The sequence below is a fragment of the Aythya marila genome, assembly GCF_965140915.1.
Source record: "Aythya marila genome assembly, chromosome: 13".
NCBI classification, from domain to species: Eukaryota; Metazoa; Chordata; class Aves; order Anseriformes; family Anatidae; genus Aythya; species Aythya marila.
The window spans coordinates 17,609,292-17,634,756 of NC_139054.1; the positions used below are offsets into that span (position 1 = coordinate 17,609,292).

Genomic DNA, 25,465 nt, shown 5'->3' on the forward strand with positions numbered 1-25,465 from the left:
AAGCAAACAGTCCTGCAGCGAACCTTACAGGACAGAGATTTATGGTACTACTTAACGCTTTGTCTTCAGAGTGTTTTCTGGATGTAACTCTTCCCCTGAGACCCAAACTCCTTTAGGCAAGTAGAAGATTTTTTTAATAGCAGGGATTGGGAGGAGTAGACCTATTCAAAAACTTAGATTGGCAATGCTAAAATGGGAAGGATTAAATGGAGGAAGCAAATTGGGGAGAATATTTACAACTGATATGAAATTTTGCAATGCATTTTTAAATGGCACTTGTTTAAAAATTGGCCTACATTTACAAAAATATAAATAGAAGCTCCATAAAGGTAAAAGTAAGGATTTTACAGTCATAAATGAGAAAACGTTCATGTCAAGTTAATCTAAATGAACCCAAAATTAAATTAGGGATAAGTGGATTATGCAGAGAAGTTTGTTTCACCAAAACCGCTTTTTAATGGGAATTTATTTTTGACCTTTCTTTTTCATTCTGCCTCAGCACAGGAAAATGTATTATTTTTCCCAAGTTCTAAACGTGAACTGATGTATTTTCCTTTATTAGCAGGCTACAAGGAGCAAGACTGGACAAGTGCTTGAGTGATCATGGGCAGGTTTGTGACGTCTCAGGCATCAGAGAGCACGGCGCAGGAGCAGCTCAGCCTCCCGGATGGCTCAGGACCTCTGGAGTCCATTCTGTGGCTCTCTCAGACCAGACTTTTTCCGCATTCAGGTTGTTTTCTCCTCTGCAAGGGAAATGAGGATAGCAAAATCAGGTGCATTCTTGACTCTGAACAGTCAAGCTGGGATGAAGTACTCGGCAGTGTGCAAGAGCCACTCCTGAAGCTGCTCCGGGCTTGCCACAGTGCTGAGTGGAGGGCACAGAGCCACCTGTTGGGTTTTGCTGCATCTCTTGACCTGCAAACCCCCATCCAACTGCAAGTCCCTCAGAAGCCCTGTGTGATGCTTCCCCGTGGTCTGGACGGGCCGTTACCAGAAGGGACGCACTGAGGCAAAGGCATTGATGCTGGCTTTATGCAAGTGGAATACAGCGTGCAGCCTAATAAGGAATATCATGTTTTTCACAATACGCATTAATCTGCCCTGTTTTCCATAGAAAAAATGCCTGCAACTCTTGCCAAGCGGCCTTGTCTCGTCTCCTCCTTTAAAAATTCATTCCCGGCTACAGCCACAACTGCAGCTAATAGTTTACTGGGAATAAACAAGGCTCTGCATTTTGGGTCAGCTCAGATGGTTTTCCGGTGTCCCTCGTGACTCATCTCTGGAAGGGTCATCCTGAAATACACCCCTCTACTGATGTGATCTTGGTACAGCCCAAAGAGTTTCAGGTTAAGAAGCTGAGGGGCTCTTTTTTTGCAGGAGTGATTCTGGAGTTTGGTGTGCCTCAGAGCAGGACCGACCTCAGCCAGGTAAGTGCCAGAGGTATCGTGTAAACTTGTAGCTACTTGATGTGCACCAGGATGAGCACTTTTGGATTAGTAATTAGCACAGTGAGAAAATGCTTTCGTCTCCTGCAGTAATGTATATTTCTTTCAGAACGTGGCATCTTGATTGTGTGCTAACACCGAGCCAAGCACTCACTGTGATTTATTGCAAACCCGTGGTTGCTCTCATTTCTTCTGGGATAGCCAGTCTAATGCTAACACAAGTATTTTCTCTACAGGCATCATTAGCAGTTATACCAAATAAAGGGGTCAGACTGATAAAGCGTGCTTTAATTTCAGTGCTCATATAATTCCATTTTCCAGACTGTTTCTGATCTTCTGAAAAAAAGTCAGTGCTCACTGCAGACTCTTTCACTGTGAAATTCAAGTGGGTATTTTAGTCATTTGATTTTATTTTTGTGAAGGAGAGACTTTTATATCGTGTCTAAAATAGTAGATAAATGAGGACATAAAATAACGAAGGGGGCTGATAGGGAGTTACCCATTAATTTGCAATCCCAGACCTCTTCTGAACAACCAACTTCTATGACAAGGCAGAATGGAGAGAAATTGGAATGCTAAAGAAAGTTGTTTCCCATGGTTTCAGCACAAAGGCATGGCTGGAACAAATCAGCTGACACTGTTGCGAGCATTTTCTTTACAGCTTGTTATAGATCTCTTGACTTGTATTAATGTAACAATCAGCACCTATCATGTAATTTGGAATTCAGAACTGCAATTGTACCTCTCTGTAGTTAGCTGCAAAGCTGGCTGGTTTTAGGGCTACAGTGGATGCCACTGAAGGTTCTCTGTTTTAAAAGTATGCAGGCACCTGTGCAGTTTGGAAAATCCTGTCTGCCTGCATATTCTTAAAAAATGAGGCCCATAGCCACTTTGCATTGTTGCTTGAAAATCAGTAAAAAGAGATGTGTTTTATTAGCCTAGCTGAAGAATCCAGGCAAAGGTCAGAGCCTGTGCAGTGTGCGCAGGCCCAGCCAGATCTCCTTTCAGGAGGGAAACAAAGTGGCACCAAGATTAAGCAGGTGGCAATTTCTGTCCTGAATCAGAAATGATCACCCTGCGTTTGCTTCAGAGTGCTGTTAAAAAGTAGCACACACTGACAGCGGTAGGGCAGGGCTGTCCAGAAAAGCCTTTCTCCTTGTTATCTGCAAAGCTCTGCCTTCGTTCTCCTGCTGTCACCCCGGCTGCTCTGAGTCAGAGTCCCGTAGAGCCCAGATGTGTGGGGTGTTTTGAATGCTGGCTGAGCTCTAACAAGGGGCTTGGACATCTGCATCGGGACATAGGCAGAACGCCGGTGCCTCGAGGCTGAGATGTGGTCAAAAAACCTTAACTCATGCTGAGCAGGACAGAGCTGCTTGCTGCCTTGAGGATTTCTAGTTGTGGCTGCCAACCAAGGCCCCTTGAGTAGGGGCAAGTGTGCAAGAGACCTTCCAGGAATTTGCTCGTTACTTGTGGGCAGGTCTGGGAGTCACACAAAACTCAGTGGCAAAAAACTCCTGTGTTTTTCTACTTTGGTTGGAGGCAGCGGGGCAGTTACACCCCTTCTGCTTGTGCCAGATGGACTCTTTCCCTCACGGGTGCAGCCACCTGTAACGCAGCCTTCCTTAGCGGTTCTTTGCTCCACCTGTGCAGCCCCAGCACCTCCAGCTCACACCCTCAGCCCCCGTTGCAGCTGTGCTTCTCGCCGGGGGAGGAGTGACTGCAGCTTGCAATCAGCCCGCTCCAGAGGAGCACCGAGTGTTCACGTTGCCTGAGCTGTGACTCCAGCGCTGCCTTCCTGAATGGTAAGAGCGGGGTTTGCCTTTGTCTGACCATGAGCTGACTATGAGAGAGGTAGGAGAGAGGGCAGGGTGATGTTTCAGGAGTGCATTTGTAATTCCTCATTTATTGCTCCTGCAGCTGAGCGATTACCACCAACCTGTGGCTCAGCACCTCCCACGAGTCACTGCTGCCATGTGCCAGCACTCGGTGACTTGGAGCTGAGCTCTGTCCCCTCGCCACCACCACACAGGCATGGTAGCAGTTGGACAGGCAGCTCCATGCAGGGCTCATGTTAGAAGGACGGGGATCGGTGTGCGGATTGCAAACAGGGAAAATAAATGGCAGGATTCCTGGTGGAGCTCCTGTTCAGCTCCTGAGCCTGTTGGAAAGACAGGCTTGGTCTTGAACCTTCACTTACCCTCCTGAGCCGTCCTGCTGGGTGTAGGCTTTGCAGTACGAGCTGCATCGTGGCTCCCAGCTGAAGTGCTGTCTGAGGTCTCCCTGTCCTGCTGAGTCCTGTAGAAAAGCCTAGCTGAGCACTATCGAGCTGCAGTAGAAGAGAAGGAACAAAGCTTTGGTTTGTAGCCAGGTGATTCTGGTGCTCCTTGATGCCATCTGTGAAAGCAAACAAGTTGTTGCCAGCCCTGTTCCTGATGCCTGGTTACTCTCCCCTGAATTTCTTCTTAGAAGTGATGGGGTGTGCACAGATGTTGTCAGCTGAAAACATGTGATGTTTTCTCTCTCGATTCTAATACTAAGTATGGCAAAACAGGGAGCAGAACAATGCTGGCACCTTTCTGTGTACATGAGAAGCAAAATACTCGTGTCTCGTTCCCGCAGTGAATTCCTGAGCTGAGCTGGACAGAGAGACTTTTATACATCTGTTAAAGTACCGAGTTACAGAGAACATAAAATAGTCAAATTAACCTTATTTTTCTTGAAAAATCCAAAAGCTGAATGAGAGAAGGGGGCAGATGTGACGCCATCACCATCCTGCTATCCCAAAGCACCCTACAAAACTTGGTGCTTCATCCAAGCAGGCAGAGTGCTGCTGTGAAACAACTGAGAAGCCCCTGGACCATGGTTGTTAATGGCAGACCTGGGAGCTGTTAAATGTCCTGTGCAGCAAATTTGATGTGAACTGGACGTGCTTTTACTTCTGCAGTTGCATATCAACCCAGTACTGCTTTAACATTGACGGTAAGCTTTTATATAGGCTTATGCAGAAGAACAGAGGATAGACACCCAATCTACAAACCTAAAGCCTGCCAGTGCAGCGTGTGTGTTGGAGTGCTCAAGGAGCACGTTTCTCCAGTAGCTCTGTTTGATGTTATGGGCAGTGATGCTTCTGATGCAGCAGTAGGAAAGCGATGGCCAAGATCACGAAACCGCAGTGTACACAAAGTGGAAGTTTTGCAACTGCTTTAAATTCCCCTGCACTCTTACTACAAATCTGCAAAGTCACTGCTTTGCGAAGTGACTGTTTTGTGCAGAATGAGAAGGAAATAACCTTTTCCAGCTGGAGTCCTGGAAGCGCTTTCAGCTTTATAGAAAACCAGTTCAAAGTCATTTAAAACTTTTGGCTGCAGGGCTGCTTTTTTGGAGACAGTCCCTGATTTGATTGCTCTGAAGCAACCTAGGAGTTTGGAGGAGGAGATGTTTGCAGGAACACTAAACAACTGTGTTTGCAAACAGTTAAGCCCTTGAGTGCCTGTGTTGCTCTCAGCCCAAACAGTGGCTCTGAGGCTGCATGACAAAGCGGGATGGAAAGAAGAGAGTTTGGAGCTGGGAGCTTTTGCACAGTGTCAGGGCAGGCTTACAACCCCAATCTCAAACGGGGAAGCCACGAGCCAGCTGTCGGTTGGTACTGGTAATGGTAATACCACTGTTGGCAGGAACCAAAAGCAAGCTCAGTACCTGCAAAGGAATAAAAATCCTAAAATTATGGCTGTACCCCAGTGTGGTACAGTGTGTGTATCCATGGGGACACCCCTTCGTGGCCACCCCCAGCTCCTGAAGCAGCAGGGATGTGACCCCAAGGCTGGGTTGTGCCCAAGCTCGGGCACTTCCATCTCAGGGGCTGCTTGCTGGAAGGAGCAGCATCTTGTGCTGCTGTGGAGTAGTTACATGGCAGTGAGAAACTTACTTTGCCCTTTTAGCCCTCGCGCTGTGATTCTTTGAATCCTGCAGTCAGAGCAAACAAGCGGCTGCGTGGTGATGCGGAGAGCCGAGCCCCTTGCTAGACGAGGAGCTCCCTGTGGAGCAGAGGGCTCTCTGCAGCTGCTTGGCACCGCTCGCCCTTGGAACCGAAAGCTGAGCTTCTTGTGAAGGCGAAGCCAGCCCCGTGCAGCCCTGCGCCCCTCCTGCAGGGATGGCAGTGGGAGGGATGCTTTCTCCTGCCGGCGAGCCACTGAGGGGTGTGCTTGGCTTAACAGCTTCTCTGCCGCTTCGTACCCTGCTGGGTTGTTGGTTACAGGGGGTAGCAGAAGTGGAGGAGGTGACTTCTTCTGTTGGCTTTCGCGTGCTTGTTGCACGAACATGAGGGCAGCCAGGGTGTAATTTTTGCTCGCCTGCCCGGACAGTTAGCCAGCCCGGTTTGTTGTGGATCTGCTGCGAAGCAGCTGGGGAAGAGACCGCTCAGGACGGGAAAACGTGAGTGTAAAGAGCCCTGTTTGGTAGGGCTCTCCGGGCTGGGAGCAATGCTTGGAGCTCGTCCTCGTACCTCGTGAAGAACTGCGTTTCAAGTGAGTGCCCCTTCCATTTAGGGCTGCTCAGACTGCCAGGAGCTGGTGCTTGCGACCATGTCACACGTGATTTAGCCACAGCTTGCTCGCTCCAACAGGGGAAGCATCTCTGAGTGTCAGCTGGGGGTGAAAAGGCAGTGTTGGGGTGAGGAGGGGAGGCAGGTGGAGCCTTTCTGAAATGGGGACCTGCAGGGACTTCACTTTGCTGTTGTGCTGAAGGCCTTTCTCTGAATTGCACTGGAAAAGGGGGGTAGAGAAAGTCCTCAAAGCTCAGTGGTTGGAAGCCGAGAGATTGGGGACCTCCCGTACTGCTGCTGGGACTGAGGGGCTCCAGAGGGATTTTGGGATCAGCTGTGGGGGCTCAGCTCAGAGACTGAAAAGGATGAAAGAGCAAACCTGGTATTTGTGTGGTCAGGGAAAGAAACAAGCACCAAAAACCTAAGAGTGTCTGACCTGTAGAGCTGTTTCTTTTTTCTTTCTTCTTTGTCTCTTTCCCCTCCCCTCGAGCAGTCCCTTCCTCGTGCCAGAGCTGCAGAGGGTCTTCAAGGCGTGGTGCAGTATTTTAGGACCACGCTTCTCAGCCCTCGTTACTGTGTGCACAGCTCCGTGTCACATGGCAGCGCAGGGAGCCCTGGAAAGAGCGGCTGCCAAGCCCTGCCTCATGTTTTCCTCAAGCACAGCTGCACATTGTGAACGTCAGCACAACTGAAGGTAAAGCTTTGGAGGAGAAGGGCAGGGGGAGGCTCCCGCTGGGACCTTGAGACTGGAGGAGGGAGCGCTGCTGGGAGCTGTGATGGTAACCGAGGGGCAGCACCTGGGGCCAGCTTCAAAGCTGGGCCTCGCAGCAGGAGCCAGGTGCTTGCTGCTCGTCTCAGCGTGGCTGGGTCCTGCTGGGGGAAACCCCAAGGAGAGGAAGGGCTCGGCTTCATCCTCCGCACTTGGACCGCCAGGCTGTTGTAGAAACTGCCTTCGTCTCCTGCACTGTGCGCTTCCCAAGAAGAACAGGGGGAAAAAAAATAAAAAAGAGAGACTTCTATCATGTTTCAAAAGGTTATTTTGGGGTTCCTGCTGCACTGCAGTGGGTTTCTGCTAGCTCAGCAGATAGTGGTGGGATTTGCGTGCAGCTCCGGGTGTCGTGGGTGGGTGGAAAGCAGTTACGGGTCCGGCTGAGCCCCTCATGGCTCAGACATTTGCCTGGGATGGCCCAGGGAGCCCAGAGGCTCGCTTGGCAGCCTCCTCCTCCCATGTTAGCGTTCCCTTGCCAAGTGCTGCCTGGAGCCCAGGGTGAGCAGGCAGCAGCTTGATTTCGTGTGCTGAATTTGGGACCGCAATCAGCGCGCTGTTGCGGGACTGGGCGTGTGGGTGTGAATCCTGGAAGGATTGTGTTGCAGTCAGCAGATAGAGGGGAGACGGGGGGGTGAGCTCACTGACAGCACATCTCGCTGCGTTAGGCAAGGACAGCTGAGAGCCTTATCACCCCTGGGCCATTTTAAAAACAAGCGTATCTCGCAGATAGGCTGGGCTTAGAATCTTAGGTAGCTCCTGGGGGATTTTTAATAAGCAAGAACGCCGGTGATAGGAGATAGTCCAGCTAATTTGGGTAGGATACAGACTAATTTTTGCTTTTGTCCCTGAACTATCTGTGTGTAATTGACAAGTTGACTTCGAAGAACTGGTTGGAGGTCTTTTTTGTGTCTTCCTGGGAGGCTGTCTGCTATGCAAGGTGCCTTGTGATGTTTTGAGGGGTTAAGTAACAAGAAAATCAACTTTAAGGAAATCATTACAAGTGGGATAGTGTCACTGAGCTGTTTTGGTTTTGAGCAGTTCCTTTGCGTACAGTTTTATTTTACTGAAGCTGTGTAACGGTTTCTAAGGGACTCTGTGGCCCAGTTCCAAAAGGGGAAGCCCTGTCCAGGCTGAAGCTACAAGGAGTTGTTCTGTCCATTGCAGCAGTATTGGGATTTGACTCAAAGTCATCTCAGTCTTGATGTGTGCAAACTTTATTTCTGAAACTCCTAATAGAGGACGGAGATTTTACCAGACTGGCATTTGAAGAATATCAGGCACAGGCTGGTTCTTTGTCCTGTCACTTTGCTGTGTAAGTTCTGCTGGTAGGATTCAGGTGGTACTGACCGGCAGATTACTCTGTGTGTGGCTTGGAGGCTTTGGGATGGCTGCAAGAATGGCAACGAGGTGGAAGAGCACTCCTGAATTCTCTCCTTCCTGTGAGTGAAGGCACTGGAGCAGCATTTCTCATCCTTGAAGGGCTAATTAATTCTGGGGCAGGGGAAGGAGTGAGTGGAGGCAGGGCAGGTTTTACAGCTGTCCCTACGTTATTTTGGTCACAGCAACTTTCAATCACGTTAAATTTGACATTTCCAAACATTTCTCAATCTCTGCATTTCCTCTGCTGTACTCAAATGCCTGCTGGGAAAGGCTTGTGCCTAGCTTGGTTCAGTTCCCTGCAAGCTTGTGGAATCTCATCCAATTTGGATTGCGAGTGGCTCGTGGAGCACGGGCTGGGATCCCTGCAGCAGGACACAGTGAGTAGGCTGCTAGGGCAATGTAATACCGTGCTCCACTGCTTGCATGTTGTTTAGTCCTTGTGATCTGCCAGGAGGATAACCTACACTTGTCTTTATTGCTGTAGATACCTGAAGGAAGGGGAATACATCTCTAACCCGTAGCAGGAAGGGACTACAAAAGTAAGTTCAGATATTCTCTCTGCTCTCTTCAAATAGTACCTCAGAAAAACAGAAGCATCCCTCACATTCCCCAGACTTCACACCATTCAAAATGATTTCTGTAGTTGATTTTTGATTTGTAGAATGATCTTAAGCAACTTGTTTGAGCTCTGTGGCTGAGACTGTGAACTTACAGGACTAGATAGGATTCTTGGAAGCAAGGCTTGAAAGCAAATTGTTTTTTCTTTCTTTCCTTGTGGTTATTTTTTAAGATTATTATTGTTATGGACACTAATTGCAAATATTTGCAGCTTCTGGGAATTCGATTCCCTGAAATGTAACATAAAGATCCAAGACAATAATTCCAGGCAAAGTATTGCCACTTAAATTAAGATGGATAACTGCAGATATCTGTTTTCAGTTTTCTGTAGGCATAAGAGTTGGAGTAGATAATTAAAGCTTTAGAGGCTAGTAGGAGAATGTAGCAAGAAAGATGGTCCTGCTCTTCACACACAATATAAACTGAGGAACAAGACCCACTCTTACCTTTACAATCCATTAGACAAAGCAAAATGCTCATTGTCCCTCATCTGGATTCTTCAGTGCCTTTCCTGATGAGTTCTCTTTAGCCAGAAGTGTCATCCTTTTATTTATATGATATTTATTGTTTTGTTTCGTTTAGTCTGCTACATAGCATAATCTAATTTATAATCTGTTTTAAAATCAGAAATCCAGAACTAATTTTGTTTAGAACAAGTTATGTGCTCTGTTGTCAAAGCCTATGGGTGCATTGCTATGTGTTATGCTATGGACTTCAGAGAGACTCGGTGATTTACACAAGCCTATATTCATCTTACCTAGACAGAAAGAGATGTCTTCATCAGTTCAGCTCTTCAGAGATCAGAAGTACCACGAGCTGAAAGGGCAGTGTATCCAGCAGGGACGGCTCTTTGAAGACCCCGAGTTCCCAGCCTCAGATGAGTCCCTTTTCTACCAGAGAGCTCCGCCAAAGAAAGTTGAATGGAAGCGCCCAAAGGTAAAGGGCACCCCCCTTGTGATGAGGTGCTGTTTGTGCTGTATCACTCCCACTGTCTTCTCTGCGCTAAACCAGTTATCTTAGTCTATTCTCCCTCTCTCTTTCCTTTCATTTCTTGTCAATGTGTAGTTCAGACATCAACCTCTCTGTCCCATTGCTGTCCAAAACGGAAGTCGTGCCTTACTGTATAAGGTGAGAAGGAAGCATTCTGCACAGCCTAATTGTGTTTTTTACTGCTGATGGCTCTCTAATAACAAGCAACAATGGGTGGTGACTCCAGCTTCAGCGGCTTTTAATTCATCCCTCTGTTTAATTAAGAATATCTATCAGTAATAGATCAATAAATACAGAAATATATTCTTTCAGAATATTCTTCATTTTTGGGGTCAGTCTATTTACCACTGTAGTTTGATGTGTTGACAGAAGCATTTCAGAAATACATTCATCTCTTAATTGAAGTTTCTCTTTATTACCTGTCCCTCTGAGGGCCTGGTGTGCAGGCACAGTAATGGCAGTACAAAATCTGAGCTTTAGCTGCTAAACTTAGTGCTCCCACCATGTTGTCATTTTTTTTCTCCTTCTTAGGGAAGATATAACCCTTGCAAAAAACATTATAGAAAATGAGATGTTATGAACTGAATACATCCTTCTGCCTGGGATGCCGGAAGGAAATTAGTCATGCAACTCAATCATTTGTTCATCATAATAGCTTTCCACATGTTATCAGAGTAACTTGTATCTTACTAAAATGTATGGGGAAAGGAATCCTCACAGTAGCAAGGGGGAGTTGCTCCAATTCCAGGTAGCTGAATTATTGTTTAGATGTATGAATATATTATTTGTAATTTTTCTTGGAGGAGAGAGTAGGAAAAAGAAGATCTGCAGTCTGCCCAGCAAGGGAGGCTAGCTAATGCAACAAACAGCCAGGAGCAGTCAGTGGAGAGGTCTTCTTACACTAAAAGAAACTTGGGTATTTCCAACTGCCACTGACAGAATGAGTTGAGAGCCCATGTTATCAGCATATACCCACTTTCTGTTCAGAGCAAATGGCTTCATTTTTGTTCCATGGAGAATTAACTTGTGTTTCCAGAATCTGTTGTCTTGCTCTCTGTATAGTGCCAGAAATAAGAGGACACCATGTGTGTGTGGTTTGTTCCCAGGTTACCTTTGTATTAACTATACTGGAACCAAAAAGCTCAACTACGTACGGGTCTTGAGAGGTTTGGGTGAGTCTTGCAGTATGAGGCAGGACACTCCTGAGCTACTCCCAGGGGATACTCAACTACGCGGATGTGTAGCTGATGTAGAGAAGTGAAGACACGTTCCCAAGATGTGTACATAAACTTTCTGTACTGAACTCTACACCCTGTTCTTCTGCTGAGTTTCACAGAGGTTCTAGTGAAAACTCTTCAGCCTGGAGTGAATGCAGAGTTTTCCTTTATTGATTGATAACATCTCTGATCTCTGCATGGCTGTGTTGAACTTACTGCAAATTTTGCCCTTGACTTTTATAAAACCTGGATTACACCCCAGTGATTTCATACTCAGAATGAACAGCTCGTGTCTGCACACAGCCTGTAGTGCTGGTATCTGTTTGCCACTTCACCTAGCATCTTAACAGGAATCAAGTATCATGTCACTCTCTTCTGACTGTGGTTAATGTGCTGCACGTTTCAAGCTGTTAATATTACTTATGTTTGGGGGCTGGTAACTGGTTTGCTCTGAGGTTTCATGCTCCACATAGCTTGTTTTTATAAAGCAGTTCAGAGCCATGAGCCACGTAAAATCATTCTCAACTTTGACCCTGTGGCTTTCCATCAGAGTGTGACCTGTTCTCGTATTCTGCCAACTGTAGTGAAGAGGACACTGGAAGCCTGTAGTGAGATGCACACAGTGTTTTTGCTCTGAAGTAGCGTGTTTTTGTCCTTAATTTTACACGTCCACTGTTGGGATTAGGATTAATGTTCTGGAAGCACCAACTGGCTGGCTTTTCTAGAAGAGCTGATCTGACAATATGACCTACCCCATACACAGCTGGGTCTGTTCCTTGTCCTGTGTGATTGGGTGGCAGGGGAGGCTGACCAAGGCTGGGCTGTATTTGCTGGGATAGCATTAGGTTGTTTTTTTTCCTGCTGATGTTAATTTCTCACAGCAGCTTCAATAGTGAAATTTTAGTGAGCAAAACAAAAGTTTTCCTGCTAAGTGGCAAAACCCTGTTTTGTGTCCTCCCTCCATCTACAGAGGCAGTGGGTAGCCTGCCCAGGTGCTGGTACTCAGGTACCGACAGGAACAAGCACTCTCGTACTTCAGAAAGCTTTCTGTGACACTGTCCGAGCAGCTGGGGAGTGCAGCTTTGTGTGCACAGAGCTGTGGGCTTCCTCTGCTTTTGCTTTCACTGATGCTGGTGTCCCAACAAGAACATTTGCAGTCTGGGAATCTGTGTCTTTCTGAGGTGAAAGCTGGTATTCTAGTTTCAGCTCAGAAATATGCTCACGCTGTTCCGCCCCTGACTGGCTGGTGTTGGCCAGGCAGACCAAATGCACAGAAGGGCTATCTGTACGCTCGGGTTTTATTCTGCCCGAGTGAAGAAAGGAGTATTAGAGGGCGAGAGAAAAGAGGAGGAAGGGCAAAGGGTTTCTTCCCCTTTGTTTTTGTCTTTGGATTTGCACCTGCAACGTTACGTCTGTGCTGTTTGCTCATTCCAGTCACTCGCAGCAATAGGTCATTAACAGTCTGACATTAATTAGTTGTTTTGCACACGTCTCCTTGCAAAAGCGAACAAAGCCAGGGTAGCATTACTTCTGTGGCACCCCTGGATTAAGAACCTGGTAACACAAAGGGCACCGTGTAATTACTGCACGGCCTCCCTAGCACGGGGAGACTTTCCAAGGAGAATTTCCATGCTGGAAAGCTCGTCCAAGAAACGGGAGCGATGCGGGCTGCTCATGGGCACTGCTGGGGCTCAGGTTCCTGGCTGGGGGCGGCTGTCTTCTGCTAGGGGATAGGAGAAGCCTCCTGCCCCCTGCCATCTCTGCTGGCCCTGGGACATCGGCAGCCACCTGTGCTGGTTCACCCCTCACTGAGGGCAAACAAGGCCTCTGCGTGGTGCTCCTGCTCAGCACCGGCGGTAGCAGCAAGCAGCTCTAGTGAAGATACTGGGGAATTGCAGTCTCTCTGCTTCATGTGTCTCGTCTGCCTGATTTTTAACGAGGTTTGTCTCAATTTTGTCACTGACACGATTGACTTTGCAATGGTATTAACTCCCAAGGACATTTTGTGTTAAGCTAATAGTGGTGATCCTCCAGCCAGGGCTGAAAGAGCCGATAAGCTTGCTGCAGAGATAAGTGACGCGTTAGTTAGGCATTCAGAAGGCAACATAATAGTCTCATCTGACAGGATGAGAATATTAGTGTATGCTTTCCTGGATTCTCTGCCTGACCCTCTGGTTTATAAGCCCAGATTACGCTTTCCTTTGCATCTTTTCTTTATGAAAGAGCTACCCTCATGTCCTGGAAAGACAGAGCTAGTTCTCCTTCAGTAAGACAGCCCAGAAAGACACTAGCTGAGATGATGGCTGAGCTGCTTCCCGAGAAAACCCTCTCATGTCCCAGACCACAGAAGAGGTTGCTGTTGTGTTTCATTAAACCCCAATAACCCACTGGTGCCGTATCTGACTGGAAGTGGGGAGCTGCGTGCTCATGGCCCACTGCCTGCCCCATGCTCCTAGAAAGACTGCATGGAGACTAACTGGTGGAAGATAACCAGTTGGCTACGGAGCTAAAACATCTTGTGCTTGCAGTGCTGGAAACCTCCCCCACCTCTGTATCTGCCTTAGAAGTCTTGGCCCAGCTTTGGAAGGGAGGGGAGGCTCAGGGCATGCCTGCCTGGGTGTTTTGGCTGGGTTAGCTTTATGTGTTTTGCACTAACTTTCCTTGTCCCACATATTTTCCCAGGACAGGATTTGGGGTCACAGTAAGCAGTCCTCCTGAAGGTTTATTAGCATCCCAGTCCTCACAAATTTTGCAGAATGAGTGTCACGAAGGGCTCAGGTGGTGGTGCTCAGCACTAGGCTGTCAGGTGTAAGCACAGCTGGGCTCAATGCCCCTCGGAGATAAGGCACGGCTTGCTCATTTGCTTCCTGTCTCCTCTGTAAGCTGCATTGCTTCAGTCTAAATCTGTTTTCCAGTTTGTCCACGAACAAGACCAGAGACATCTGCTTGTTTTTGGCACTGCCTGTCAGCCTTCAGTAATTTATGCAGGAGAGGCACTGGAAAGGGAAGGAGGGTGGCATGCTGTGTCTGCGTTCGGGTGGCTGTCCTGCAGTGCGCTGCGAGCACAGAGCAGAGCCACAGCTCCTCCGTGGTGCTTGGGGGATATCAGCCAGGGTGGTGCCTGGGGTAGCCCAGAGCTGGAGGGAGAGCGGCGATTGAAGGGGGAAGCCACGAACTGCCCTGACAGAGCGGCGTGAGCTCAGAGCAGCTCAGTGTGGCTACATTGCTGCCTTCTGTGTGACAACCAACTCAGCTTGTAACCCCTGCGAACAGTGATGCTTCATTGCTTTGTCAGGTTTCCTCCCCACGCCCACAGCTCTCTTGATGTAATGATCACTTGTGGCTCTGCGTGTCTTTCCTTCTCCCTTCAGCCTCTTCTTTCTGGTTAAGAACATGGGGCAGGGCCAGCGCACTTGCTTGATGAGAGCAGAGGTTCCTCCCACTTCTCATCCTCCCCCTTTGTAGGGTCTGATGTCTGTTCTGTGAAAACAACTTGTCTGCAAAGCCTGCTGACACATCTGGAACCAGCAGAAGCCCTTTGGTTTTCTGTTTCCCTGCCTACACCCGGAGTTGTCCATGTTTCTGTACTGCTGGTGGATATCGACTCTCAAAGCACAGTCAAACACAAATTGTGAAGCCTTGTGTGCTGTGACATCTGCATTTACACCTGAAGCACATGCATGTATGGAACATGCCTGTATCTGGGAGGTGAGGAAAGGTCCTTCAAAATGTGGTTGTAAGCCTCTGCTGATGTTGAAGGGAGCTCAGGAATCCTTTGCTGTGCCTTGAACATATGAACGTTACTGGGAACACAAAGGTGGTTTCAGGTTGTAGGTCACTGTGTGAGCCACGCACCAATGCCTTGCTGCTTGCTTGTTTGTGCTTCTCTGGTACGTGTCTGTAGGAGAAAAGGACTGCGGAAGACTTGGCCTTGCATCAATGTGAAATAAAGCTGCTTTGTCCTTTTGCTTCTCTCGCATCCACAGGTCATAACACCGTGGCTGTTGTCCTTCGCAGACAAACCAAGCCTGGCGTAGCAGCTGTCACCTTCTGTGGGTGACTTTCAGACATGACACTCTGCTGCTAGGGCTCCAGGAGGATTACAGGACTTGCTGGATGAGAGCATTTAGCATCCAAACAGGCATTTTTGTCTGCTGTAATTAGCTGTGATTACACATGCAATTGCATGCAATAACAAGGAGGCTATCTGCCATTATTACCACTAGTTTTATTTGCCATTAAAAGCAGATTTAGCTTGTAGTCTTGACCTCCAGATAGGAATTTCTTGTTCCTAGCTTTTCAAATGATTGGCAGATGTTTGTCTGGTAAGCATACTTGTGTGCCTATATAAAGGGAAGGGTTGGAGTGCATCTTAATTTTTCTAGCTGAGCATAAGCCTGTATGCTGAAGGATTTCCTAGAAGAGCTCTATAAGGTCATAGGCAAAGTGGGCTCCAACCGAAGTGTAAGCCATTCATCTAAAAGAAATAGAAAAGAAACTGAGAGCTAAATTCTGGGAAGATGCCTGCCCTGGAAGGTACCTGGAGAGGTTGATGGGAAGTTGGTGTGCACACGAACTGTGCTTTTTGTTAAAATTGTGGAGACAGAGCGGACAGCATGGTCCTCTCAGAGTGATGCAACCTCCTGTTAGTATGAAGGACGTGGGCAGGGGGACGAGAGGTAACAGGAAATCATCGGAAGACAGTGACTTTTAGATGGTGCTAAATGCTTTTTTCCCTCGTCAGCTGTGCACACACCAAGGCACGTGCTCCGTATCCACCTGCGGATGACGCCCGGCGTTGCTGAGCACTCGGTTTGACAAGGTGCTGCGGTGTCCCCGGCGCCTGGCCGTGTCCCTCTGTCCTTCTGTGCAGCTGCCAGCCTGCAGGGCAGTGGCTGCTGCTGGGGAGGAAGGCGTTAAATCTGCCCCAGCTGCAGGGGCTGGGGCATTGGCGCAGCTCCCGGAGATGTGGCAGCACACAACCACAGAACCACGCTCTGCTCGCGCGTCGCCCAGGCAACTGCACAGTCAAGTGGCAGGGATTTAAATCCAATTGTCTTCAGGTTGTTGGGTTTCATTTGGAGCTGGGGGAAGGGGTGGGGTGACGGGTGGCTGTTACTGATCTGACAATGAACTGCCACATGTCTGAGATCCTGGTGTAAGCAGGACTCCACCGTGCTGTGTCTGTGATGCTGACATTGGTGCTGGCACTTGGCTTCCAAGCCTTGTTGGAGGAGAGACTAACAAATCTACCCCAAGAGCTCTAGGTGTTTAGTGAGGGGGGAAGTTTAGGGGAGTTAGCAGTCCTCCATACGCCTGAGCTGTCCTCGTCCTCACACCCCAGCAGCCTGCAGGCAGGAGCAGTAAGGTTTTTAAAGGCCCCGTGGAACTGGATTCCTAGGAGAGGGTGTCAAAAAGTTGAGGGCGAGATCTTTCAAATCCAGGTCAAACCAAGCTTCATCCGTACAGTACAGCTGCAATCCAGGATCAGTTGGATCCAGAACCTGCTGTTCTGGTGTCTGATCTGGTGAAATCAGCTGTGAGTTGTGGTCAGCAGTGATTTGTGTGTGAGAGAGGGCCACGTGAACCACCTGAGATTCAAGGCATTGTGAAGCACTTAGCAGCATCCTGGCATGGCTCCAGTATATTAGGAATGTTTCCATGCTTTAAAAGCCAAGCAACATTTAATCAAGGGGAAGAACACTTAACCAGGCATTGCTTAAAGTGGCTCATGAAACTGCTTTTATTCACAGTGAGCAAGAAGGCCCTGGCCTTGACTCCAGCTGTACTTCCGAAATGTTTTTCAAGCCAACCGAATGTTCACAAGTCTGGGCAGGGAAGGCCTCTGTGAGGTAGTGAGGGTGATGACCTTGAAAAATAGGCTCTAGAAGTGATCAGACATCGGCAGCTTCAAGTTTACCGTTGTGGTTAGAGAGCATAGAGAAGAACAATGAAGAAATTGATCTCGATATAACTTTATGTTATTATTTTAATGTATTATTTGAAGAACTTATTTAGAAAAATTACCTCAAGGATTGTATAGCTCTAGGGCAACACAGACTGATTCAAGCATGTGAAGAAGAAGTGAGTTGTTACTTTATAATTTGCTTTCTTTTCCTGTTCCTATACTAACCCAACTATATGCGTTACATACTGGTGTACAGAGATCAAAGAAGTAACTGGAATCCACTGAAACTGGAGTTCCTATTCTTGCAACCAGGGATGTAAGTTATGTAAGTTCTTATATAGAGCATTAGAACAGAAAAGCATTGTCGTTATTACTGCTACCATAAGATCATCCTGTAATCACTTAAAAATTAACAGTAGCCCTGGCTGCTTCAAATAATTGGTCATTTCAAGGAGCAAGCGCTTGTCAGAAAAAATGGTGGATTGGTGTGTTTTTGTTGGTGTGGGGAGGGTGGGGATATGTTCAGTGTTGCAACTTCCTCCCAGATACACTAAGTCAAATGAAACATTTCTTGAAATTTTCCTTGGAGGCAAGGAAACATTTTCCAGCTAGAACGGAACTTTCCCTGCTGGTCTCCTAAGGTACTTAGAACGGCATGTTCTGACAGCGGCCGGCCAACTGTTCCTTGAGAACAGTGTGGACTTTGTTATGTTCATTTTCTCCCATTATTATTTTCTCCTAAAGTTTTGATTTTTTTTTTTTCACTGAACATGTTCTGAAAAGAAAATGACTACTTCCTTTTCAAGGGAGCATGCCTTCATGTGTTCCGGCCTTCCCTGTTTGCTCTGTCTTCTCTCTTCCTCCTCATATGAGACACCTTTGCTCAAATTATTTGTAGCAATAAAAGAAGCAAGCTGTCCAGGTGAATTAACCATTAGCTGTTGTTTGCAGTGTCATGCTGATTAACTAGGCTTTCTGAGAAGAGTCATGCTGGGCTTTCAGGCTTTTTCTTCTAGACTCTGTGCTTTATCAGTGTAATGGCCTCGTGCAGATAATAGATCCAATGTGGTGAGGGTACCAAAGTGTGTGTGTGTGCATGTTTGTTTCTAGCTCTTCTGATGGTGATTTGCTTTGAATACAGGGGAAGGGGGTGTCTCTCTAAAGAGAACGGAAATAAAAGACCAAACGACTGTATTTTTTTTGTACTGAAGAGTGCTCCGACTGGATGCCAATGCATCGTTTTGGTGGGTCGTGGAATATGCTGTTGCTTCTATATCTGGGATGTGCCTTGTCCTGTTGCCTCAGAAATCAGACAGATGACAGCCAAAGCGAGTTAAGAACAGAAAGAAGGACCAGAATTAGAGTGATGCCCTTCAGCACCCTGGCAGATGAAGGTGGTGAGCTACATGCAGCTGTTTTGTACCATTGGTTGTCCTTACCCTGCCTAGTAATGGCAAAGGTAGGGTTGTCTTGGGCATGTGCTTGTGTGTTTCCTATCTGGGAAGAAGGCTTCTGTGTGTTTGTTTTCCTTTTCTGGCTCGAAAAGGAACAAACAAAAAAGAGAGGCTTTGATTCCTTCTGGAGGCTGAGGAAGGAATCCGATAAGACTGAGATCAGTTTGGGGTGGAAATGTCTTCCCTAGATTTTCAGTGTTCTGTCTTCCAAATTGGATGACAGGTTCAGTCTTGTTTAGCTTGGATTCGACCAAGATGCCTTTCTTTGGGGCAGTTTAGATTTGTAATTTTTCATGTAATGAACTATTTTACCGTTTGTATCTGTGAAGGATACTTGACAACAGGGGCTGGGCAGCCTGTAGCAGAGCTCCTATGGGGAAGGGCTCCCTCAGCAACTTGAAAATTGTTTCAGGGATTAAGAATTGCTGAATAAACAACCCAACTGCATGGAGATCAAGGTTCAAATTCCAAAGCTCCTGCAGGTATTCATCAGTCTCTCACAACTCCTCATGTGAAAGGTTTATAATCTGCCAGGCATCTGGTTTTGGATGCAGACGTTCTTGGTGCCCAGCTAGGTCTTCTCTGATGTCACTCAGAATTTATAAGGTGCAAAACTGTTGATACTCTGGCAGCTTGGGGAGGATGACAGCCAGGCTTAGAGCCACAAGAAGGTGTTTTTTTTTTTTTTTTTTTTAATGTTTTGGAGACAGTGTTCCTCCTCTATCCTGTCTGAGTAGGTACAGCCAGGCTTGCTGAAAGGGTAACAACACTGACTTCTTACTTTCCTTCTTTGGTACTTCTAAAATGGGGTTGAGGATCTGGGCAAGTTCATGGTCATCCTGATTAGATAATTTGAAAAGCTTTTTCCTTCTTCTCTTTACTCTGTCACCCTTCATGGTTTTCATTTTTTTAATGTTTGGCTACAGAACAGTGCAAACAACGACAGAAAACAGGATTTCTGTTTACCAAGGCAGGTTCAGGCCTCTGTGAGTCTCTTCCCATCTCATTCTGCCAGTAAATTTATGAAGAATTCACACGTGGAGTTGTGACAAGATATTTACAAACCCAGCGGATAAACTTTCACTTTTAGGAGGCATATCACACATAAGCCATGTAAACCGTGGCTGACAGCCCACAGCATCTGAAAGCATCCTGGGGAAAAGGGGACGCTCCAAAGGAACCACTGAAGAGCCTACAATTTAGGCTTGTAATAATGTTTAAAGTTAATTTTATCAATAGTCTGTTCTTGTTAGCTAATCTCTCAGGGAGTCAACCATGCTAGAGACACCAGCCCAGTTCCTCATACAGATGTCAAGCATTTCATGGGTGCCAGAGTCACCAGGTTTTGTGTCTGGTCCAAATAACTTAACAACTGCTAGTGCTTTGTGCTCTGAGGTCCCCACTCCGAGCAGGCAGACGCGGGTGTACGAGGATGGATATTTGACAGGGACTTGGGAAGCCAAATGGTGCTACAGGAGGATGAGTTGCATTACCACACCATGGCAAAGCTGTGGCATTTCGAAGGCAGACAGAGACCCAGAATCTGTGCTGTAGATATTGACAGATGTTAGCTAGCTTTCTCAGGGGGATTTAAAAATAGATGCCTTGCTGAGATGAGTCAGCATTCACATCTGCTAAGGATGGTGGGGAAAATAGTTGTATTCCTGATGGACGGTATAGCCATCTGCTTTTCTAGATGATGTGTCCAAAAAGCACAGAAAGCTATTGGACATAGCAGTGCTCAAATGCAAAGGGCTGCTGCAGATGTGTTGTTAAACGCTTTCTTTCACAACTGTTTTGTTCCTGTAGCAAGGAAGGGAGCAGAGCTGTGTGTGGTGCCCTGAGGACTCCTCTCACATAACCAAACAAACAAGTAGGGATCTCTTAACTCCCTTAATCCATTCTGGCAGTTATTGCTAGCAGTGGCCAGGGTTCAAGTCTTGGAGGGGCACGTATGGCTGTGTGACCCTTGTCTGAGTCCAGTTTTCCTAGAACAGGATCTGCTGTTCAAGTCAAGGCTGAAATTCGTCCCGCAAGTTGCCACGAGGGGAGGTGAACTGGAAAGTTCAGTGCGTTGTGGCTCAGCCGTGCTCTGAATAAGAAACCTTGAAAATTTCATGGTATTTCATCCAGCTGGGATCCATTTCTGTGTTTGAGAAAGTTCATCAGAAACAGGAATGGGAGCTCTGCTCCATCCTAGGCTCTCACGCTTCTCTTAGCCATTCTGCACTGGAGTGGTGCTGCCTGACCCTGGCAGCATGCTGAGCCCTAAAGAGGCCTCAGTAGAGTTCCCGGGAACACTAACGTGAAAACTCTCTGTATAGGAGAGCCTGGTTCTCCAGAGCTGGGGTGGGGGAGAGGAGCTCTCCCTTTTAATTTGAGAAGCACTATAGGAACTGAAGCAGATACAATTTTATTCTCCTGAAGATGCTATTTCAGAAAACATCCTTTTCCAAAGAACAGGAATTTAGGAACTTGGTTTGATTGACTGTCATTCCCATCAGTGATACAAGGTGGTGCAGCAGAACAAGGTACAGCTTGCCAAGCGTGTTTCTGGGGATGAAGCCGTGTCTCCCTTCAAAACCTGTTTTTTTTTTTGCTGTGGACCAGGCTGTCTTCCTGCCTGTCCCCCGGTGGGCTGAGTGTGAGAGGCATTGTGAAAACGTTGTCTGGCATGGTTCCATCTTGTTTTCTGACTGGATAAACCATTCCTCACATCATATTTTGTCTGTAATATTTTCATCTGGGGAAGTGGTGACATGTCTTTTTGGGAATTGCTGAAGTGTTCCCAGAATGGAGCTGTTGCTCAGACTTATTTTATTATTTCTGTAATTTTATTTTTATTTTCCCTGAAACATCTTGTTAAGCCAGAGCGTACCCAGAAGAAGAGATGAACAAGGAATTATAAAGCCTTCAGCTGTTAGCAAATACCCCACATCTGACCTCTGATGACTGAGTGCACCCTGCGTGACGTGAACGTGGTGGCTCAATCCTGTGTCACTGCAGAAGATTGCGTGTTCCTCATTGTGCCCTTCTGTGCTGGTGATGTCTGACAAGAAGCACAAAACACAGTGGCACCTGGCCAGCATTCCTGCCCTTGCTGTGTAGCTCTGTGTTCGGTGGATGTCCTAATACACAGCTCCATCCTTCTTCCCTCTTGTCTTGCAGGTACTGGGCCAGTGTGAGGCACGAGTTTCCTTTTTTTTGTGGCAGTATCTTTAGATATATTCACCCTTCAATGAGTGTTGCATTTATTTACATATGATGGAGAGGCACTGTTCTGGAAGTGGCATCTTTCTCAACAGTATTATTCACCCAAGTCTTCCAGGGATATAATTATGAACAAACATTTGTAAATGACATGCATGCCTGCCAAGCAGACGGCTCTCCAGATGCCAGTGTTTTGTTATCTTCTCTCCTGGCAATTTTTCCAGTTTATACTCCCCTCCTTCAGACTATATGGAGGCTTTCTTACGTTGTTGCTGTTTTTTCCTCTAAAGAAAAAATGCTGAATGACCTCAATGTCACCTCTACAACATAAACACTACGATTCTGAGGTTCAGAACGTTTCTTTAAAGTTTAAAGTGTCAAGTTTTGCTTAGTTGATTCAATTGTCATAAAATGAAAAGTGGCCTCTCAGAAAGCCAGCCTCTATTTGTCCCGAGGCAAAGTGATGACGGAAAGAATGACATGGTAAAATTTATTTTAAGCCTGTAAAACAAAAAGCCTGAGGGTCAAATCCTCGGATGGTGCAAGTCTTCTTACAGTAATTGTTAGTTCATTGATTTAGGCTTTCTAATGAATTAAATGTCTGGCTTCTCTGAAGGAAAAATTATAGCCCAACCATGCCAGTTGCAAAGGAAATGAAGGTACTGTTCTGTCAACACTTCTCTTCATGAGTGGAAAGTATTCACCTCTGAGGCAGAGCATCTTTAAGAATCAATTTGAAAGAATGCATTGTATCAGGAGTTTTATGCTTTTCTCATTTCATTTCCAAATATACCAGGGTTTTTGGATGAGTAAGGTCTTGGAATCTGAGGGTTTTTTAAACCAATTATATTTTAGATTTGCAAAATCAGTTCAAATTTTATGCTCTTACCCTGTGATTTAAATGTATGTTTCCTTCGGGATTAATTCTGTTTAAAAACTAAATAAAGCTATGTAGTTTTCTGTCTAAAAGGAAGCTTTGAAAAATCCTTCACAGCTGAAAGAACTGCCTATGTATACATAATGCATGTACATACATACATATATACATGTCCTTTGAGATGGGAAGGCAGACCCTACTGCTTATTTTCACTCCTCAAATGCAGAATACCTTCAGCCTCCTCAGAGGCTGACAAAATCCTCAAAGACTCACTCCCAAACTTCTGTGTCGATCTTTTCATCAAAGATAACGAAGCATACAGCCTTAAGCAGCTGCTTTTTTAGTTGGCTGCAATTTTTTGGGTGGAAAACTGGCTCTGGAAAAGAACAGAGCTGGCCTAAAGAACTGAACGACTGGGGATGTCTAATAGACTATCTAAAGCACACTAAGGTCTTCTCATTGCCTGGAGCCAGCATCTTCTAGCCTGATACAATGAGTAAATAATTAAGATTTTGTTTGCTTTTTATTTATTTTTTTCTCCCTTGTAACTGCCAAGCCTTTAGTCTTGTGATGGTAAGCAAAAAATTTGATCTCATTTAGCAATGATCCGGCTATGGGCTGACCTTTGGTCTTTCAGTTTAGACTTATTGTTGTTTCAGCTTTACTACAGGTACAAGCATTCGTGGGGCTGATGAAGAACCTGAATGCAGGTTTGTTCTCCCTTTAGCTCTGTAGATAATTGAGTCTTCCGCAGAGAATTTGTGCAGAGCTGATCTTGATGTAGTTTTTTGCATGATCGCTGTTGTCACTTTTCTTCTTCCTTTAGATAAAGGTCATTTAAGACATGTAATTTTCCTCCCGAACTGGAGCTGTGAATCCAGTAACTCTTCCTCTGGCCTCTCCTTTCTCGTTCCCTGACTCTGCTCTCCCCAAAGGAAAGTTAGCAGAAGTGATAATTGAGTCACATTCAGACACATGATCTAACAAGTAAACCAACCAATATCTGAACTGTAAGAAGAATATTTCAAATTTAATCCAAACATATCAAATGTAATCCAGCCATGGCATTTCTCATACTTGTTTTTAAGGGTCTTTCTCTGTTCTTAGAGGCATTGTGAATCCCTCATGAACAAAAACGAAGCAGTGTATCCATTGATGGATAGAGGTGGATTGAGGGGACTTGTACCTCTGCTGGCGTAAAGCAACATCTCTCCAATTGCTTAGCTAAAGTGAGGCTGATTTACAGCTGAGAATCTGGTCTGCTTCTCTGCATCTGAACAGGGTAAAAATTATGGACCCTAAGAGGGATGCTGTGCTTGGAAGAGATAGGTAGGGGCACCGTACTAAGTTACTTCTGCAGACATTCCAAAAACTGCAAAAATTTAAAAATAAGAATCCCCTCTAGTCAACCACAAGTACACAAATTGTAAGGCAAGGAATAAAATAATATTGGCAAAATTCACCGTTATTAAAACCAGGCCTTTTTTCTTGCCTTGCCTTTTGAGAGCTGATATGTTTCTGTAGGTTTTCTACTTAGGTTACTTTGACTTTTGGACCATGATTGAATAAAATAACTGATGTGATTGATAGTGTGAGGGTAGAGTTAAAAGGTGACTCATACTTTTCTCTTGAAAGTAGTCTATGTGCTGAACACCAGCAGAGAGATTACTGGGGACACAAATGTGCCAGAATGACTTCAGTGTCCCTGATGGGGTTCAGAGTTTCAGCTGGCTGAGATGGTTTTCCTGGCACGTCATAAGGAAATTAAACCTGGCAAGAGAGGAGCAATGCTGGGATGTTCTCCAGCATTTAGAGGTGGAGCTCTGCAATCTGAAGTCTGGATGGGTTTGATGTCTAGTCTAGTTTATGTCTGAGTTATCACCACCTCTCAAACCTCTCTTCTTGGGTGACAAGCAGGCTGCTCTCACTGTGGAAGACCTGGAGAGGTTTCTGTCTTCTCAGATGACTAGAGAGGCTTGAAGTTCTAACACTTCCTAAACGTTCATGGAGAATCTCCTTTTTTAATGGAATTCTTATGGTGCCTTGAACACATTTTAATAGGAATTGGAAGTCTGGATCCCTTCTGGTTCACCCAGAATGTAACTTAAATCCATAACGAACAGCTTGTGCTGTCTGGAAAACCATTCCTGGGAGCGACCACTGTGAGTATTCCCAGGGCTAGCTGCAGTCAGCGCTTTAAGATAAGTGGGAGCTGACTTCATATTGGAATTGCCACCATTTCTCTTGTAGTGTTTTACCTAAACTGGTAAATCAGGGGGGTAATTTCTCAGTGATGGCAGACTGTCCCTGTTGGCCATCACTGTCGATTCCTGCTAACCTGCTCATTTACTAAATAGACAGTTCCACAGAGCCTGCTTTTTCTTTTCTTATTTATGTGTGTGATCCTCTCCTTGAAGATAGGAAATCCTATGCAGCCCTAAATGAACAACAATGGGTTGTGATATGCACCCTGATCTTTATACTGACTTTATTTAGACTGATGAAGGTGCAGGTCTGTTAGCAGTCAATCTTGTGACTAAAAAAATTCTAGGTCTCCTGTTTGACATCCTGGCTTTCTCTGTTTTCTGACAGTTGAATAATGTTCTTTGTATTAGTTTGGCATTAAATAGATGTAATATTAGTGTTCAGAAAGGAATTTGTCTGAAAGTAGTAAATTCAAATCAGTGTATCACATTGGGAAAACAAAAGATAAGCATGATAAATGCCGTCAAAGTGCTACATGAAGAAACAGCACGATATAAATAAGAAAGAAAAAAAAAAAAAACAAAAACAAAACCACAACAAAACAGTTTCTTATTACATCTTTCCAAGCAAGAGGTCTCTGAAGCATCTAGACAATTTAAACAGAGATTAACCTGATTGCACTTCAAGCGGGATACAATCCCAACCAAGTAAGCATTCCAAAGACCCTGGCAGGCTGATTCCTCCCAGTGAGCCAGAGGCCTGCGGTGATATGTGTCAGACTGAAGCTGCTCTAGCCTTTGTTTTGTATTGAAACAGAAGGAAATCTTGGGCTGTGAAATACCTTGACAGTGA

General features: G+C 46.0%; 1 protein-coding gene across 8 annotated transcripts in view; it reads left to right on the top strand.

Annotated features, from left to right (window-relative positions):
- Positions 1-1,283: 1,283 nt before the first annotated feature.
- CAPN6 (calpain 6) overlaps positions 1,284-25,465 on the top strand; it is a 61,575-nt gene continuing 37,393 nt past the window's right edge. Inside the window, exons 1-5 of one of the 8 annotated variants that reach the window (XM_082770855.1) lie at positions 5,462-5,968; positions 6,479-6,679; positions 8,405-8,511; positions 8,619-8,673; positions 9,514-9,688. In XM_082770855.1, coding sequence (XP_082626981.1) covers positions 9,524-9,688 — 165 coding nt within the window. In that variant the 5' untranslated portion in view covers positions 5,462-5,968; positions 6,479-6,679; positions 8,405-8,511; positions 8,619-8,673; positions 9,514-9,523. Of the gene's footprint in view, positions 1,428-3,049; positions 3,248-5,461; positions 5,969-6,478; positions 6,680-6,999; positions 7,019-7,420; positions 8,194-8,233; positions 8,512-8,618; positions 8,674-9,513; positions 9,689-25,465 lie in introns of those variants that run through there. The other 7 variants (XM_082770858.1, XM_082770856.1, XM_082770860.1 and 4 more) reach the window with 7 other exon arrangements.